This window comes from Cinclus cinclus, chromosome 4, assembly GCF_963662255.1.
Source record: "Cinclus cinclus chromosome 4, bCinCin1.1, whole genome shotgun sequence".
Classification (NCBI taxonomy): Eukaryota; Metazoa; Chordata; class Aves; order Passeriformes; family Cinclidae; genus Cinclus; species Cinclus cinclus.
Window position 1 is genome coordinate 40,388,094 of NC_085049.1, and position 20,430 is coordinate 40,408,523.

Consider the following 20,430-nt stretch of genomic DNA (forward strand, 5'->3'; position numbering starts at 1 on the left):
TGAACAGAATTGCAGTCAGCTACTTCAGAGTGCCAAGCCCAGGCTTCTACCATACCCTACCTAAAGAAGCTTTTGCAAATCAATGCAACAACAAAATTAGACATTTTGACATACCTTATTATACTTAATTAGATAGAATTGCTTCTCCTTAATTGCCTTTATTATATGCCGATTATATGATGATGACAGGCATTGTGTTTTAAATTCTTAACAACAAAGCAGGTTTTTAAGTTCACCTTTCAAACTATCTTTTGTGCCTTTGGCTGTATGTAAAAAGCTCCTTCATGGAACTTTAAATTCATACAGCTTGCCACAGCTCTATGAAGGAAGCATATGACGGAGAGCACTGTGGTCCTGGACCCATTTTGTTGCCTTGCTGCTTTTGGATCATTTCCTGAGCTGTGATTCTTTTTTTTTTTTTTTTTTTTTTTCCCAAGAGCTTATCCCAGCTGGTATCTAGATGGAAACTTCTGGGCCATTGACAAAAGAAAAATATAACCCAACAATGCTCTTGCAGTTATTTTTACATTGCAGCAGGGAGGTTGGGGAAGCTAAGGAAGTGCCAGATGTCAAGCTTTAAAGTGGTCTTGTATCTTGATTCCACAAAGCAGCTAGGCATACTCTGAGATCCAACTTTCTTCCAGGCAGCAGGAGATTGCATTTAGGTACATGCAAAAGAAATGTACTATAATAAGCCATATATATATTGCAACCATCTGGGATGCATATAAAGTGTATCACTACAAAATCCTCCTTTTGCTGTACAAATCTATTTAATATAATTAGTTTTATTTGTCCAATAATTAAACAGCAGTGGTGCATGTTCAGACATCAGGTGAATTATTTTGGTCAGAATTATGAATAACAGCAGTTAAAACAGCTATCATGCGTTTTTCCCTTAAACTATAAAGTCTCTAGAAACAATCTCTTCAAAGTGTTGGTTTGTTCTGAAAGTTTGCCACCCTCTTGTGTTGTTATCTAAAGGATTGCACTGCCATCTTGTGGCAAGAAAAGCCATTTAAAATCGAGCTGAGACGGAAATTAAGCAAAAAGCATAAAAAAAATTAAACAAAGAAAATTAATTAATGGTACAGTTTTTATTAAGAAGGGGTAGAAGATAATTATTTTTCTCTACTCTTAATCACATTTCCTCCAAGAGTTTCCCTACTGGTTAGAGGTGGTCTCTTCTTGGCAAGAGTTTATTCCATTGACTTGTGACATCAAACCCATAAATACTTTAAACTTCAATAATTTAAACAGTGGAAACACACAGACTTTTTGACAATATAGGCAGCTTGAGGTACCATCTTTTAAACAAACAGTCCCAGCTTCACATCTTCAGGGTGTTTTTGGCATTCACTGCACTCTTGGAAAGCCTGGCTACTTTCAGAGAACCATATGCAACACTATGTGTGTCCAACACTTGATACCTTTCCTTCAGACCAGTCCAGAAACCCCATAGCATCCTCTTCTGTGTGATGATCACAACACCAGCTTGTCTTCACACCTTGACTCCATCCTTTCCACATCTTTCTCATTCAGATGCAGATACCTGCAATGTTTCACAGAATCAGAGAACATGCTGAGTTGCAAAGGACCCACAAGGATCAAGTCCAACTCCTTTCCCTGCAGAGGCCACCCCAAGAGTCAGGCCATGTGCCTGAGAGCAATGTCTAAATTCTTGAACTGTCAGCCTTGGTGCTGTGACCACTTCCCTGGGGAGCCTGTTCCAGTGCCCAACCACCCTCTGATACCAGATTTAAAAAAAATGGGAAAGAAAAATAAAAAAGACAGAAAAGAAACGGACAGAGGTAGAAAAAGTGAAAATTAAATGTAACATTGCAGGATAAGAGTAATATGGATTGGGAGAGGGGATAAAAATTGTTGATGCCTTACAACAGTCATAGCCATTTTCTTGGGAGAGATAGGACATATTATCTAGTCATGGAATAGAAGTACAGTATTATTAATAAATGCTTTTAGTACATCAGGATTAAAAGATCGGCAACCAGAAAGAAAAGAAAAGGGGAAAAAAGCCACTAAAACTTCATTTTTGGAAAGAATATAAACAAAGGTATATAAACAAAGTAATAACAAGGCTGAGAATTCTCCCAAGAAGTTTTCTTTTACTGTATATTTTGTCATAGCCAACACTTGTCTAAAGAACTGCACTTTTATATCCTGTGAGTCCAACAGAAATCAAAGACAATGAGTAAAGCTCCAGCCATTTAAATACCTATGTATTTCCCTGATACTTTGCATGATTCAAGGAGGCGACTATCAAAGTAAACAAAACTGAATGTCTTAATGTAAATACAACTTTTTTGAGGAAAAAAACCATTCTGCTCTTAATTTTCTGGAGGTTTTTTTCCAAATTAAAAATAACCTGTCTCTTTTTTTTTTTTTTTAATGGAGGAAGGAGAGAAAAGGGAAATTAAGTTCAAACTCTTCACTACCAAGCTTGGCAAAGAAAAAAGATGCAACATTTTAAAACTATGTATCTTCTTGTTCGGGACACAGGGATTTTTTTCTTTTCTGAGTTACATTACACTTTTGTCAATCGTCTGTTAACTATCTACCTGTACTTACAGGCAGGAAGTGCAAATTTGCAGTGAAGCAACTCCTGAAGCCATGACCCTTTTCCCATCAACCATTTTGCTTTAACTGCTGTAGCTAAGTCTGAATCTCAATTTCTCTTTTGCCTTTCTGTCTTTAAAAATCTATTATCAGTAACACACAAGATGTGTAGGTCAATATCTGAAGAGCCCTCACCAGGACCTCTGAATTCATGTCTGAATAAAAAGCAGTATGCTGACATTTAGCTCCTTGATTGCAAACACAAGTGTCGCCTGTCACCACAATACAGAATTAGAGATCAAAATGCTCTTTCTTTTGTCATTTGGCTGAAAGAAAACAAGACCATTTAACTGTTAAAGAATTTTTTCTCTAGAAACATTTCACACAATTCACAGCTTGTAATAACAATGTCTGCAAAAGCTTTAATGTGTTTCTTGTTATTTTCTGTATTGCATACACTGCTGAAAAAGCTACCCCCCAAAACCTAACATTTTCCAGTAAATGACAGATGTAATCGATAAGGGAAGAAAGTGTGCACTTTGTTGAAGATTTTAGGAAGTCTACTTCTATTACAGCCTTATGGGTGTACGTATTATTTTTTATATTTTTTTTCGTAATTGAATAAATGCTAAATTCTTCTAACAGTGAAAGTGCTTGTTTAGAAGTAATTTACCCCTTCTTACCTTTTACATTTCTGTGTAAGAAAAGGGAATATATATACACATTAAATCAAAACATCTCCAAGTATTATGGAGCCTTGGCATGTTTGCATGCAATTAAGGAAACACTGTTTGAATGGCTTTTTGCTTTGGCCAAATGAATACTTGGTTGTGTAGAAGTAATACTGACTGGTTCTTTCCTTTGCACCTGGAAACTACACTTTTATTTGGTAGCAGTATTTATTTCTTTTTACTGGTATTTATTTTTATGTTTATTTGGTTTGATTTATTCTTCCCAGAAGGACTGAAAAAATGATTCCGCATCAGCTGTTGAATTCCATATAATTTCAGCTACCTTTTCACTTGTGCTAAAATGTTGTGCAACTTTTATCAAAGCAGGTGGCCTACTGCCTTCAGCAAGCCAAAGCAAACATTATCTGTCCATCTCTAGTAATTCTGCTACTCCCAGTGATCCACTCTGCTCATAAGTGAGCCAACCCTCCACTTCTCCATTTTTTAATGCTCTTCTCTCCAACCTGGTCAACAAATATCCCAATAAATTGACAGAATGGCCTTATCTCTCCCCTTTGAGTTTCTATTCTATGTTACTTCCATCTGCTTCCCCGATGAGGGTATCTGTACTCCTGTTCTGTGTCAGGGTATCCTGATACAATACCCTGTGACAATGCCACAGGGCAGGCAGTCACACTGTTTCTCAGGGCTTGTTATACTTTCCCATTCCCACTACAGTTTTTTGCATCTTTTTAAAGAATAAAACTTTATTCTTAATCCTCTTGATGCTGTGTTTCGTCAGCTTCAGTGTCACTGTATTCATTATGTTGCTCAGTACTAGTTCCTGGTTCACCAGCGACACTTTGCCATCACCTTCAGACTTGACATCCTGGTCACTGATCCTCCTTAAGGTCTTCAAATTGAGTGTAAAATGCTATGCCATCACTCTTTGCCAGTCAAGGGCTGACTAAGGTGTGGGTAAAGGTGGCTGCAAATGATCACAACTAAAGATTATCTGCTATCTAATATCCAGCCTTCGCCTGCTTCTATTTTCCAACACCCAGCTCTCAGTTTGCTGGTCTCCTCAATTTCCTCTTTTCAGAAGTGTTATGGAGAAAAAGAAACTCTAATCCACGAGGCAAATTATCAGATCTTCCTGCCAGAATTGAAAGATCCACTGCTATTAAGCAAACACAGGGCCATGGAGGTCAGTGGTGCTGTGTCAAATTACAATGATAAAAAACTGGACAGTAAAGGCAATATATACCATGTGCAATAAATAAGAAATATGTTGGCTGCCGGAAAAAAAATCTAGTTACCAGATAATCCACTACTGCTATACCATCTTTGTATTTATTGCTTATGGTTGACTTGAGTTTAGTGGCTTTTGGTAGCCTTTAGTTCATATCAACTTCATTTTGTCATGTAGCAGACAAATACCACAAACTACAACAAGAACAGTGAGGCAAACATCCAATGACAAAATAAGAACTAAAAATTAATGAAGTACAAAACCAAAATTCCCTATTGCCTAACTAGAGGCTACTTCTACAGGTCAAAAATAAGGTAAATTTATAGAATGATGGAGAAAAACCTGTGCTGCGACCTCCTCCCCTTCGAGACAGTATAAATTCTGGTAAAGATCATCCTCATTTAACCTTGCATTATGAAGTGACTCATTCAATGTCTCCTATCAAGTGACTCATTCAATGTCTCCTAATCATTGAAAATCTACCACATGATAAGGACACTAGACAAAAATTAGCTCCACACGTGCTCATGCTTGAAGCACACATTTAATTATTTGAATTGTATGAGTCAAATACTTGCTAATGGGCAAAGACAAAATATTAACTTGTTAAACAATAGACTGAGCTTCTCAGACAATATTTATACATTACCTAAAAAATATTAGAGATAGCATTATCAAAGACCCTGACTTGAGCTCCCACTGACTTTCCCATCTCTTTGCTGTTCTCCGTTTTTTGTCCCTTTGAAATATCATCTGATAAATGTCAGACTATTTAGATAACAACGTGACTCCAAAGCACAGTTCTGTGCCATTAAATGATACACAATGCACATTATATAGAGAACGCACATTTTCACAGAGAAAATTGCAAATCAGCCTATTCACTATCCCTGCAGACTTAAAAAAATCCTCATTCGAATTTCAACAGTTTGTCACATCACTGATATTATTAATAGTCTTTATTTCAAGTGAAGAGTTTGTTTTAAATCTTGCCTGGAGTTAGTTTTGCATTAGTGCTGGATGTGAATGAGAATCCCGAGCACAATGGCGAATCTCAATTGAGAGTATTTAATTTCAGCTTCCATCTTTTAAAATATCAGTGGTGGTTCTGCAGGATTTCCTTGCTGCTGTCAGTTCCTCAGACCACCCTATTGGGCCTGGATTCTCCAGAGATGCAGAAGGTCTTATGTGGATATAACCCTTTAGATTTCAAGCTTGGACTCCAAGAGGTACTCAAGAGTAACTTTAAATAATCCTGGAGCTGTCAGACTGATCAGTCCAGCTAGCAGACATTCATAGCCACAGATATATTTTCATACTCTGCAGAGCCAATGTCATTATACTCATTTTCTTTGACAGTTTTTCCCTTCTAAATACCTGCTCTGCTACCGACAAATAAACAGACAACCACGATATTTTAATTACATTGTTTCAGGCTTTTATTGTTATTCAAGCAAATAGTTACTATAACTAGTATGGCTACTTAATCTCATATTTAGTGACTTGTATACTTACATACATTTACATTATAGACTTGACAGTGGGAGACAGAGAGGAATATATTACTGTCACGTCAGCAGAGAAGAATGAGGAAGTAGCTGTAGTTCAAAATCTACACACATTTAAAAACCCACAAGAACTGCTCTTGCTAAGCCTTAGGTTTATAGCATGATGATTAATGGCCCCAAATAAATAAGAAAGATTGTGTGACAATGTACTTCCTTATAAAAATCTCACAGTCTTTGGTTCAGTAATTCTAAATCAAATACATTATTGGCAATTAAGTTTCACTGTCAATATATTCTGTCAGTAGTTTAAAGGAAGAGGCATTTGCTAATGAGTCTGCCTGTGATGGTTCCTTCAGGGTTCACATGTTCCACTACAAAATCTGGGACAAGTTTTCACTGATAGAAATTCTCATTTCCTAAAGATCATTGACAGCTGGTGATGCACTATTATAATCTATTTCTTAATGCCAGATACAATTTTCCATTCGACCACGTGATGGTTCATTCATTTTTGTACAAATATCAACTAGAACACCTGCGTACCTAAGAACAACTGAAAAGTCCAATAACACATCCATACAATAAAACTGAGAAAAGTACAGTGTTAGATTTTCTTATAATTTTATTTCCTACAGATTTTTTTCAACTGACATTCCAAGAAAATCCCCAATACTATTAACAGCCTCTTGTCAAGTAAATGGGAAACTTAAATGAGAAGGGATGGGAACACGAAGGTTTCTCTAGCCTGTGTCAGAGGTGAAGAAAAGTTTGCTCATTCTTCTCATTTGCTGAGTGACAGAGCAGTCTGGGCAATGAGTTTAAAATGCTGAACATTTTTTACCATCTGAGATCTTCCTCCTTTCACCAGGTTTTCTAGCCTCAAACTGGCTTCCCTTCCTATTTCTCCCATGCTTTTCTAGCTTCACATTTGAATTGGTCATTGCAGAGAGAAGAAATTAGATATATTTTTTTGCAAGAATGGCTGTTTGTTCCTTCTGGCTGGGCTTATGTTCTTTGTAACACTGTTTACTTTTTCATTCTCAGATTTTCTCTCAGCACAAGTCAATTTTTTCCAGAAATTTTCTTCTACTTTTTTTCAATACCACAGACTTTACCTTGTTGGATTTACTGACAAGAAAAGAGCTGAATGTTACTGGGATATGTTTTAGAGCTAGTGAACAGCTGGTCACCTACACATTAGACAGATTTAGGAGCTCCTGGGAAAGGGATGAAGTTGAATGGGGCAGTTAGACCTCATACCACACCACAAGACTGATTAGGCTTGGAATCTTAAAACACCATTAATTTAGTCATAAACACAAACCCTTTTGAACCATAGCAGATCTTTCCATGGTCCCTTTCTCTGTACTAATGTTTTTTCTTCTATTCCACCTTGTGGTCAGGGAGATCAGACAGGAGTCAGGGGGAGCAGAAGTCTCTGTAACAGCATTGCACTTGGCTTTGGTGTGCTTTAAAGCTTCAATTTCCCTTTCTTCTGGCAGGCTCTACCCTGCCTACTTGCAGCTGGAACAACCCATCCCTGGCAGCAGATACATACTAAGAGGTGATAGGGTGTCTGGTATATAAATCAGGAACATAATCAGGCATTTTCAGAAACACTGTCGGGGTAAGGACTCTTCCCATCACTTGTGGTTTGAACTCTGCCATTCAAATAGCACTGTCTGCTTACAGGACTGAGCACACTGACAAGCACAAAGCCACAGCACCCATGGAGCATGAGGACCAGCAGATGAGGACCAGTGTAGAGGAAAGGGCAGTGCTTTACCTCCAGCTTCCCTTGCTCCTGAGCTTGGCTGGAGCAAGAAAGGCTGTGGAGATCTTGGCAAGTGACAGACTAGTCCTGGCAGCACAGTCCAGAAGAACCCTGCAGTTCCATGGGTCCTACAGTTCCAGTATGGAGTGTATGTCTTTCTTTTCTCAGAAAGATGAGAAGATGAGGAGAGCAGACTGGAAGGGTCTTTGTACTCCTGGCTGGTTATACCTTGTTCAGGGTAGGAGGATTTTTATTTCTTTGCACTTCTTTCAAACAAAGGTCAGTTAGAGCAAATACACACAGGAAAGCAAATTTTAATTTGCATGACTGCTTCTCCCATTTGAAAGGATATTCTGGCCACCCATTTTAAATAATTCCTGTCCTAGGAACAATAAGGATTATTAGAAAATGCTGGAATGATGCAGTAAGTTACATTACAGTAATTTGTTCTTTGGCAAGAGTTAGATGTCAACATATGAGCATGATAGTTATATATATATTTATACGTTACTCATTCCAATTAATTTTATTATAAGTATCTCATATTTCATCCTTGTCCACTATAACACACAACAGGACCAGTGGGTTCTTACATTTGGTGGTAGGTTTATTTTTTCCAAGGAGTTTGACAGAGACACGTGAAAGACAGACACACATTCCATGTGACAGTAAACAAATTTAGAGAGAGCAGCCTCTATAAATAATCTATGTTCATCATCTTACATAAGAAAGTGGAAGGTTAGCCACTTATTCCAATCTATTACATGGTTTGCAGCAGTTTATTAAGAAAACCTGCAGGGTTTCTCGCTATCACTATGCTGTCACATGGCCCCAGTCAGGGGATGACACAAGAATAAAGTTCATAAACATGTAAATATAAATGGAAGTACAAGTCAGTGATTTGGAAAGACCCACACACTAAAAAAAAAAAACCTCTAGGGAACAAGAAGGAGCAATTTTTCTTTTCTGATTCCGAATAATTTGACACTTTATACAATATTTATAGCAACATAAATGTCAAAAGCATGTGCACTAGTCTTTTCTCAGCATGGAGCACTTTGTCCAGGGAAGGATTCCTGAGGTTAGAACACAGGAACTGAAAGGCATGGAGGTTTTTCCCAGCCAGAAGGACAGACTCCTTGCACCATCTTGGGAAGAGTCCCTTTTCCATTCAGTGCTTTTTCCCTCTGTAAATGATTGAAACACACCTCCAAACCTGTAAGTAGGATAGTGTGTGCTGTTAGTACTTCCTAGGAGTATGAGATGTGGTTCACTGCCTCTCCCAACCCCTGAATACTGTGTGTGGGGTACACAGGGTATAGAAAAGCCTCTAAGTTAAGGGAACAGGTCTTGTTCCACGGAAGCCATGGACCACTCAACTGTAAACTATGAGCTCGAATAGGTATTTTCTATTCTTGTGCAAATTCACCCTCTTTTTGCCAATTTGTAACTGTTTGGAAAAGGAAAACACTTTGTATACATGCAATATAATCTTCCTGGTACTAGCTGGAAACTTTCTAGGCAACCGCCCCTCCACTGAACACCCTTCATCCTAGAGATGATGCAGCTCTAAACTACCAGAGGATAAAAGATCTTGGCCATGACACTTAATTCAGAGCATGCACCATCACGTCTGCATTGTCTCTGTTTCCATGCTGCACTCTGAAACCCTGAAAGAAGAATTTGCTCAGTTCAAATACAGGGAGGATGTGTACCAGACCTGAATTTTTCCTTCCAATCTTCAGGTACATTCTGTCAAGCTTCAGGCCTGACTAGTGAGAAAGCAAATAGAATGGGGCAAAAAGTCTGGTGCAAGGAAGAGAATTATTTATTAATATTATTTATTAGTAAGATTAGTTATTAATGAGATAGATAGGATAACTAGAAGCTAAATCTGAGGAGAAAGATTCATAAAACACATAGAAAAAAGCATGCGAGATGTTGAATAGGAACCTCAAAAGAAGAAGGCAGGGAAGAACTGGAGAAAATATCCATCTACTAGGAATATTTGGTGAAGGGAATACCTACCATGTACCAATGCCTCAGTACTGGAAACAAGACTGACAGTTCTGTCTAACTACAGCACAGACCTTTTAGGGCTTGAGATGGAGCAAAATATCCCCAGGTCTCACTTAGTGCAACCTTAGTGTCAGAAAATATCTTCACCCTTTCCCCAGAGATTAAAAACAACTTACCACTGCTATCAACTTCTTGCCTTAAGAAAAAAAAAAGTGGAAACAGACCTCTGGGTTCCAACCAGAGCTGGGTCAAGCTACTTAATTTTTCACCTGTGGTTGTGGTGAGGGAAGTTATCTTCAGAAGATCAGAGCTGGGACCCAAACAAAAGACTTTTATATCTGAGTTCAGTAAAGATACTGCTTTTCATAATTTTATGTGAGGCTTTTATTCAAGTACTATTCATATCCTTTGAATGACAAACTGACTATCCTAATGAGTACGTAATTTCATCCATCCAACTCAGGAATATGCTGGGATAATAAATTAACTAAAGTGTGTGAACAGACACACATTTGGGAGCAAGAGAGAGATTCCAAAAGGAAAATGGTTATGCAATCAGAATGGGTTGAAACAGTGGGTAGTAAAGAAGCCATGAGAGCATACAGTGAACAACAGGAGCAAACCAAAATTCAATGGCCACTTATTCACTTGAATAAGCCAAAGTAGAAACAATGAGAAAAATACCATTCTGTCATGTCATTAAACATACTAGATTTTATGCACAAAGAGGGCAAAAGTAGATACTATAGCATAGATATTATTTCCAGCTCCAGAAATGAACATTTTATAAAAACGAATTCCTTCATAATATTTTAGAGTATGAAAAGAATGTAGCAGATACCACAAAGTATTTTTAAAAATGGAGGACCTATATATTTATGTCATTTTTCCTCCATAGCAGTGAGTACTGCTATGAAAAAAACAAATCTTGAGATATTGCCAACTCCTCTATGCTGTAAAATATTATTATGTCAGTGGGGAAGGCACACCTTGGCAACACCTGACACTAGCCAGATGTTAAATTAACTGCAGTTAGGTTATGTCCATACTACACTCATAGAAAACTTGGACCTTTGGTACCTCTGACAAGATTCTGTTCTATAATAATTACTTCAATATGGTGGTAGGTGGGAAGTCACAATTTAATTGAAGCATAATTTCATATCTGTGGACAGTCATTGTGTCTTCTTCCCTACTTCACTAAATGTTCTAAATAATTTGATTTCCTAAACAGAGGACATAGCATGTATTCTTTCCAAATGGGTATTACAGAATAAACCCTGGAGGTTGTAGTTAATTTTCAACTGCAAATGCTTATCAATAATATAGACTCAGGACCCAAACCTCATCTTTGTGACATCAATGAACCAAAAGTACATACACCAAGTTGTTGGAGCTACACCATCATGATGGTCTAATCCAGTGTTTATTAAAGTCAGCCAAAGCCAGTTAGAGACTTGAGTGGGCACCAGGACATGGCCTTGAAATCGCCACCTTTGTGTGGAGATATCTGTATTTCCTCAAAATTCTTAGAACTGAGGTGAAGACTTTGCCTGAAATTTATTCCTGATCATGAGCTATAAGATGTATTTTTGATTGATACACTTACAAATGCTGAATTCATAATTTTATTTTTCTCTACAGAAGTGATTGCTCAAATACAAGCCCATCCCCTGTAAAATTTAACACATCTTTTTATTATGTTACTACTGATCCTCTTGACACAACAGTGACACACTCCATATCAGGAGAAATACAGTTAAGCTTGAAATACTTAGTATTATTATGGCACATCACAGACACAATGTAGAATATCCTATATGGATGCTGTAGGAATTAGAAAAGATGATGACACACCTTTACAGCTAATGTGCAACTTCTTTTAAGAAGACCGGTTTCCTTTACAGATGTTTAGATAAGATGAAGTTCCATTGTAGGATTTCCCAAAATCTGCAGCTGGTAAAATATGACACCTCACCCCCCTCAGTAATGTTAAGACAGTAAGAACATCCATCAATATTCAAGTAGTAGGATTCATTAATATATTTCTATTTTTAAAATAATGCTTTAATATATTTTAGAAATATTTTGCATTTATAAATAAGAACATTCTTCAATGGAATTGAACATCCCAGAATGCAGAACTTTTTTCTCCTCAAGTTTCATTGCCTAAATAGCATTAAATATTTTAATTATAGATTCTTCCTTTTATGCTCAAATACATTTTGTTTAGCCAGGCTACATTCAAGACCAATTGCAAAACTGAAATATACAAAATCCTATATAAAAATAGATAATGTAAATTTAAAATAGTTAAATTTTACAAAAAAGAGGTTGTCTAACCTAAGGAAAGGACCTAAAATTCCAAGTTAAGATTTTACAGGGTGTATTACCCTTTCAAGTTCCAATGAAAATCATAGTTTTCACCTATTTTTCCTGTGATTCAATCTGTCCTTCCAAGTAAATATTAAGTACATTTTTATCAGATAGATCTAAATTCACACATATAAGCAAGCCCACTGAAGTCAACAGAGATGAGAGCAGAAATGTTCTCCTCTTCAAAAATAAATTGAAACAATATCCTAAAAAAAAAAAAACACTTCATAAATAAAGCATTAAGACATTGATTGTCCCACTTGACTTGCATGATGCTTAGTATGGTGAAAATCATTGATTTACAGTAATATGTGTTCAGCATGGCAATATTCTACTGAGGCACTACACACAGACCACAATCTGTTCTTACAGAAGTTATTCTACCAGTTTAGCAGGACATAAAATAACACATAATAATAATAATGAAGTGTTCCAGAGCTTAAAGTACCTGAATTTTTAAGTGGGTCTGTATCTTCAGTATTACTTAATCTTTTTGTGCATACAGGTCTTGCCAAAAATAGCACAGAAGTTCATTCTCATGAGTAGCCAGTACACCAGCGAAGGCACTAATCTCCTCCCGAGGGATGGAATAGAGCAGATGCTCCAAGAACATGTTTCTCTCTCATTGCGTGGTGCAATCAGTCACAAGTAGCAGACTTCTCGGTAGCCCCAAGGGAGTCAAAAATGCAACATCTGCAGGAGGCTGTCCAGCAGAGAAGTAGAAAAAGAAGCACCACACCTGCTCCATTTGATGTGTCAAGCACATGCTCCCTCAGCTCCTGGACTACATTTGCAAACAAAAAATGAGATTTGTCTGCCCTAGCTCAGTCTATACTCATCACCCTGAGCTTGTCTGAGAAGCAAGAGGCAAAACCATGCACCACCAGAGATTAGTGAATTAGTGAATAGAAGCAACTTCCCAGTGAGTAAAGTCATTTAATGATACAGAGGGTAAGGAAGGATTTTGCCAAGAGTGACCACTGGAGACAAGAACCAGTTGCTTTAAGATAAGGGGACTAAAAGAAGTTTATACTGTGGAGAGTGAGAGGAAGGAGAAGTAGAAAGATGCAAAGACAAGAAATATACAACCCAGAGCAAGATGAGGTTTGCAAACAATTGATTTTTTTAAAATGGATAGTTGATCAAGCAGACAGTTTTTCAGCTTCACTGAAAAAGCTCACTTTGCCTAAAAACACTGTTTCCATTTCCCAGCTGTATCAATAGATCTAATGAAAAATGCTATGCGTTTTTACTTACCTTGTATTCTCTATGTGTTTGAAGTCCCAAGATTGCAACAATCAAGAGCAACACAAGACAAAATCAGTAAGTGATTACTACCTGAAAGAATATTAATTGCACAGCTGTTTCCATAGAGAAGAGAGAGAAGAGCAGAGAAGTAAGAAGAGAAAAGTCAAACACTTCTACATGAAGTGATTCTGTTTACAGAACTCAGAAAAAACACAGAACTGAGCTGCAGCTTTCAGAAAGCGGTTTATTCTTTAAGTGGATAGCCAACTCTTTTTTCAATTTCCCTTCTAAGATCCAGGTTATATAATTTCAGTCCTGTTTTATTCAAGAGCTTGTATTATCAACTTTCAGAGCAGAAGTATGTGTCCTTTCTTGAGCTGTAAAATGTGCCTGTTGTTATAAGAAAATGTTCAAATTGATCATGGATTTAGTTGAAACAAATATTTTCATTCCAGCTTTTACTCCTTCATGGTGTAAATTCAGGAGTGATATTTGAATACATAATGAACTCCAGTTGACCTTGCACTATAAATCATTGGCAAACTGGAAGAGGCAGAGATGCTGTTCAAGTAATTTACATTTTCCACAGTTAAAGTTCATTACTCCTTCAAAACTTAAAAATTTAATATTTTAAGGAACCTTTTTAAGATATGCATATATTGGGATTTCTCCAAGAGACATGAAAAATAAAAGAAAATGGCTATTGGCTAATAAAAATAAGTCATTGATCCATGTGCTTCTAAATGCAGACTACCAATGGTTTTCAGATCCTGTCATAAGCATGATTGCTTGTTTTCTGATAATTATTATGATTAATTAGTATTAATATTCCAAGCTTTCAGCTGGACCACAAGCCATTAAGTAGTTTATCAGCTAACAGAAAGCTCAGAACTATTGTCATACTGGTATGGTCCCCATTTGGAACTGTTTTTAAAATTAATTTTAGAAGTTCTAAAAAATTAGGGGTTAAAAGTATCCTACAGACCCATTGGGCTATCAACTTTTCACAAAGTGAGTCCTTTGGAAATGCCTCTTGACTTTATGCAGAAGCAGTGGCAGACACTTAAGATCTGGCTAGAGAAGTAGCTACCTTTCTTTACTTGTTTTCTACCGGTTATTTTTAGTATCCACACCGAGTGTGGGTAACAGAGTTACATTTCACCTTGGCCACAAACTAGTCAAACTCATGTCTTCTACCTCCAGAATGAGTTCTAGTCACCCAGCCGTCCTTAGAAGATGGGGAGAGAGATGATCTTCATCATTCTGGCAGAGGTAATTCCTTCCATTTTCCATAAATTAAATCAGGATTCAGGGGCTAGAGAATAGATACATAACTCCACCATGATGGCTGGGGAGAAAAGATTATATGTCACGTGTCCTCATTTCTAAGTAAACTTTTCCCTTGGCAGTAAAAAACCCCAGTAAGAAGGGCAGAGGCGACAAATTTTCCTCGTGACCAGCACCACAACTTTCGTTACGTGTCCTGAGGGTTGCTCAGGACCTCATGCCCCAAAACAGAGGACACCAACCATGCCCCCAGGACTTGCATCCCTTTAGGGATCCTGATCTAAGTCCTTTGCTATGCTACTCCCTGAGCATTTAGCCTCATGGGACCAACCATCCCGAGTTATATTTGCACCACCAAACATGCAACCACAGCTATTACATCTTCGGCAGTCTTACCTCTCCTCACCTGCAACAGAGCAGGGAAAGCAGGTCTTATCTTAACATTGTGATTTGAAGAGATGGCTAAGACATGAATGTCATCAGACCAGGCTTCTCTCCTACCCCTCATCCTGTCCTTTTGTAAACTCCATTACCACGGACATAAGCAATTTTCCTGGTCTCCGACCCTTCCCCCCTCGGACGGACCTGGCCGCGCCGCCTCTGTGAGGGGCCGGAGCCGCCCCCCGCTCTGCCCACGGGAGGGCTGTGACGGGCGGGCGGCTGGGGGGGTCGGCAGCAGCCGCAACACCGAGCCCGGGAGACCATTCCTGCCGGGTCCGGTGGGGTGCCGAGGGCAGCCGGTCCCGTCGATGAGAGGGACGCTCCCGTCCGCCCGCCAAGCCGTGAGCCCCGCTCCGGGCGGGCTGGCTCACGGTGGCCGCGGGCTGCGCACGTCAGGGGAGACACCCGTGATCGCCGTGAGATCCCGCCATATATAGGAGATGCGGGGCCATCGCCGCCCGATCGCAGCCGCTCCGTGCCAGGCACGGGCTCCGCAGCCCCATGGCCGTGTCCCTCGCCCGGGCGGTGGGCCGAGCAGGTGAGGGATGGGGAGGAGCTGCACGGGCGGGCCGGGCGGGGCACACCCCGATATTCCGCACCCCGACATCCCGCACCCCGACGCCGCCGGCCTCTCCGCAGGTGCTGTTGCGGCGCTGGCGCTGCTGTGGCTGCTGGTCTGCGCTCCGGAGGACGCCGGCTGTCACCCTCTGACCGTGGCCGATCTCTTCGACCGGGTGATCCGGCACTCGGGCAGGATCCACAGCCTCTCCACGGCGCTCTACGCCGAGCTGGTGAGTGCCGAGCCGGCCCCGCCGCAGCGGAGCTGGGCTGTGCTGCCCTGGGAGCGGCTGCGGACGGGCGGGATAGGGGAAAATGGGGGTGGGGAATGTAGGGGTTGGTAGCGCTCTCGGTGTGCGTTTAGGTGTTCTTCCCCCGTAGGAAAAACACTTTCCTCCCCGTGACAACGAGCTGGGAAGGCCCGTTCGGAAGTGCCACACGTCGGGGATGCTGACCCCCAACGGCAAAGAATACGCCCAAAAAATCCCGGTAAGGGCAACGGCGGCGTCGGCGGGCAGAGACGGGGCAGAAGGGGGCACCCCGAGACTTGCGGGGCGGGAGCAGGACTCTGGGGGTCACGTCGCCTTCTTTCTCCCCACCCTGGGGAAAGAGGAATATACCTTCTGTCCTGTCAGAACCCCAAAATGTCTCATTCATCATGCTGTAATGGTCCCCCACTCCAGTCGGGTTGGAGATAGGCAGGGTTTTATGCTTCTGCAGCTTCATCAACAATCTGGATGAAAGAGGCTGCTAACTTTTGACCCCAAACAGGTTAACATCACAGAGGTATTGTACATTAATCTTAAATTAGTTTAATTTTAAATCTGTATGTGGTTACCTATGCTTGGATCACATATACTAGGTATAATAAGGATATTGCAGTACTACATTGTCAGAATGACTGACAGACATCCTTCGATTTTCTTGAGGCAAACTCTGTGAAACAGAAATTTAGAAATTTATATGTGTGGCAAAGAAATTAAATTAATCAGTATCACTGCAAAGTCCAAAAAGCATTCAGGATAAAGACTTAACCATAATCTCTGAATTGGTAGTTAGGTAAGGGGAAAAGAACAGCAAATTTGCTTACATCACAGTTGTGATGGCAAAGAGAAAAAAACATCATCATTAGTTCAGAGAAGAGTAGGAAGAGTTTGTTCATACAGAGAAAAAGCAAATTGTGATGTTGGGGATACACAAGTGGGAGAAAATTTTGCCTCTAGCAGACAGACAAAGACAAATGTTAACATTTTGGTTTTTAGTTGTGATGGAATGAGGAGCTTCCCCCAGGATGTCCTTCTAGAAGGTCTCCTGGAAGGGCAAAGACAGATGAGGCCTTGCTTGTGTTAGCTGAAAACATGACAAATACAACTTCTGGGTGTTATTATATGCATAAAAATAACCAGAGACAGAGTGATGTTTAAGTAGTGAATTGCAGATGTAAATCTTAATTCCACTGAGATTTCACAATGAGACTAAGAGTATTCATATGATCTGCTGCAAAGTAACAGAGACATTCTCTACTGTTTCAATTTATAAGAGAGAAGAACTAACTCACCTGATACTGAAACTTTTGCAAGCCTGGAAGGAACCACTTTCCCACTTTAACCAGCATATTGAGCACCATCAAGAGCTACCTGATGACAGCCTTAGTAAGGCTAAGCAAATCAGCAATATGGTACATGAGCTGAAGACTGGAGTCGAGAAAGTAACAGAAAAGGCAAGATTTTTCATGTAGCTTTTATTTATACCAGTTATGTGGCATGGGTGACTCTGGGGAGGGGGCAATGTCTGCTTCCACTTTGGCTTAGAGTGTCTCAGAAAAATGCAGGACTTGTTACACATACAGTCATCTTTCTGTCAGGGGATGTGATTGAGTTATAGATTGGCAGATATGTAGATGGCATTACAGGAGTCCGTATCTGTGAGGCAGTATTTTATTAATATGAAATATATGAACAACACACATGAGTACAAAGACTAGAGCCCTCCACAACTTCATATATGAGCCAGCAATGACTTGAGTTTTCTAGGCAAATAGAGAAGATGTGGGTAGAGCATGATAAATGCTTAATAATTGTGTTAAGTTTTATTCAGATTTGCATTCTTAGTAATTCAAGTATCACTGCTGTTTGATGCAAAGAGCTCCTTCCTAAGGCAATAATTTTATCCTGGGATAAATTCTTCAAGACAACAGTAGCATTGCTTAAGTCTGATGTCAGTCACAAAACAATTTCAATGCTCTAATCCAAATTATGGCAGATAATATATAAATAATTTGATGCAATTCTTTGTTATTTCCATTTCTGTCTTCTCATTACTAGCTAGAATTACTAGCTACACATTACTAGCTTTGCAAATTTTGTGAATTTATAACTAAAATTAACTTGGTTTTGGCTGAACAAATGAAATCTGTGTGCCCATTCTCTAAAGTGGCAACGCTTCCAGGCCATCTGTTTCAATAAACAAAGTGATAAATAAATATCTTACACTAGTAGATCAGCTTTGAACTTTATGAACACAGGTGAGGAATACAAGCTCTAAAACAGTAAGCAGCTCATCACTAGAATAGGCTGAACTGTACCCTACTATAAAACGCATCCTGGTTAGGGTGACTCCGAGTTACAAATGGAAACTCCACCATCCAAATGCAGCCATGGTTCTGGGTTAAAACGGCCTTAAAGTTCAGAAGTGTTCACCTCAAAGCTTGACCTTTGCTTCATTTTGTAGCTGAAGCAAACTCTAAACTAGCTACATACTTCTGGTATATTTACCTACTTTATTTTTTCTAAAACACCTTTGAAGGTATTACCAAAAGGGAAATCTTTGAAGTATTGACTTCTCTGTACCATGGATATCCCACCAGGCAGAAATATAATTACAAAAATTAATGCATTACATATTTTGCATCTGTGCTTTTCTGTTACAACAGAAAATTTTAAATTTGCTTTTGTTGAGGTGCTTCACACCTACTCTGAGAGGTGACCACAGCCTGCAGCATTCACCAGGTTAAATAAACAGCACTGGTGGATGCTCATGTTAGGAGCTTCCCTCCACATAAAATATTAAAATAAATGGCTAAAAAAATCTCAAGACTGATTTTCTATAATACTTTAAGAGGAAATAAGGATTACAAAACAGGACTTCCTCCACTTAGATGAAGTATTCATTACTACTCTATCAAGAAATTTCAGTCTAGTTCAGAAGTTGCAGAGATACCAAAAGGATAAAAAGACAAGGTTATTCTATATAAGGAACTTTACATATATCTTCAGCAAGTATGTGAAAGATCTGGAGTAGGACAGCCCAATATAGTGACACCTTAGTTGTCTTCTGCAGTAGTATTTTCAAGACTTGTTGTATGTGGAGTTACAAGTTGTACTAATTTTCCTATTTTCAATACAGATGCAGTCAATGGGAATCATCAGCAATTCATTAAATGGAATGGCATCATCTGAAGGCACTAGTTTATCAATTAGTAATGAAGCAAACATGATGAGTGACTCTGACTTCATTCACTGTTTTAGGAGAGATTCCAATAAAGTACAAAGCTACTTAAAAATTCTCAAATGTAGGATTTTGCCAGAAAATAGTTGCTAAATTTTAATCCCTTGATGAGTAGTCTTCAGCATGTTGCTTACAAAGATTAAAAAAATATAACTTCTAAATTATCACTTCTGAAGTAATTTTAATAGGAAAGCATTTTTGAAATCCTTCAGAAGTTGACACAGTTGACAAATGCAGATGAAATACTAAATAAAGCCTCATGTGTGTATGTTGGTTAATACACCAATAAAAAGGAGTACTCTAGCATTAGATAAATAAATATTCTTGCATGTTGCACTGTGGCAGACTATACTATGGCTGATTCACACAGTTTAGATATATACACAGAATTACAGAATGTCATGTCTTGTGTTGAAAGGGATCTCAATGATCACTGAGTTCCAATCCCCACTCTGCCATTGGCAGGGATGCCTTCCACCAGATTGGGTTGGTGAGGGCCCCAACCAAGCTGGCCTTGAACACTTCCAGGGAGGAGCCACCCACAACTTCTCTGTGCAATCTATTCCAGTGCCTCACCATGCCCTTGAGTAAAGAACTTCTTTCTGACATCTAATCTAAATCTCCCCTATTCTAACTTAAAACCATTCCCCCTTATCCTATCACTCTTCATCCATGCACAAAGCCACTCTTCCTCTTCTTTATGCGCAATCTTTAAGTAATGTAAGGCTGCAATGAGATTTTCCCTGGTGCCTTCTCTTCAACAGGCTAAATAATGCCAACTCTCTCAGACTTTCTTCGTGAGGTTCTTGTGGGCCCACTTCTTAAGCCTGTCCAGGTTCCCCTGGATGGTCCCTCTGGATCTCCTCCTTCTGTTGTGTCAGCTGCATTGCTCAGCTTCATATCTGCAAACTTGCTGAGGACACACTCCATGCCACTCTCTGGGTCATTGAGGAGGATACTGAAGAGCACCAGTCCCAAGACAGAACCCTGAGGGATACCCACTTGTCACTAACCCTCCACCTAGACATAACAGCCACTCTCCACAATTCCCTGGCTGCATCCAACTAGCCCATTCCTTAACCTTTAAATAGTACAGCCTTTAAACACACATCTCTCCAGTTTGGAGATGAGGGTGTCAAGTGGGACCAGGTGTAAAGCCTACAGTATACAGCATAGCTGAAAGTAAGATTCAATTTGTTAAACCTTGGTACA

General features: G+C 39.4%; 1 protein-coding gene across 1 annotated transcript; it reads left to right on the forward strand.

Annotated features, from left to right (window-relative positions):
- The first annotated feature begins 15,654 nt into the window (after window positions 1-15,654).
- Window positions 15,655-19,311, forward strand: LOC134043083 (prolactin-like). Its single transcript, XM_062491154.1, has 5 exons — window positions 15,655-15,691; window positions 15,793-15,944; window positions 16,093-16,200; window positions 17,252-17,431; window positions 19,117-19,311. The coding sequence occupies exons 1-5, from the start codon at window positions 15,655-15,657 to the stop codon at window positions 19,309-19,311; spliced, it is 672 nt and encodes a 223-aa protein (XP_062347138.1).
- The last annotated feature ends 1,119 nt before the right edge of the window (window positions 19,312-20,430 follow it).

Bases quoted from the DNA above. Each gene is read 5' to 3' on its own strand.
- LOC134043083 (XM_062491154.1), top strand. From the start codon at position 15,655: ATGGCCGTGTCCCTCGCCCGGGCGGTGGGCCGAGCAG. The intron at 15,692-15,792 runs GTGAGGGATGGG...GCCTCTCCGCAG, and splicing joins CCGGGCGGTGGGCCGAGCAG to GTGCTGTTGCGGCGCTGGCG. The intron at 15,945-16,092 runs GTGAGTGCCGAG...CTTCCCCCGTAG, and splicing joins CGGCGCTCTACGCCGAGCTG to GAAAAACACTTTCCTCCCCG.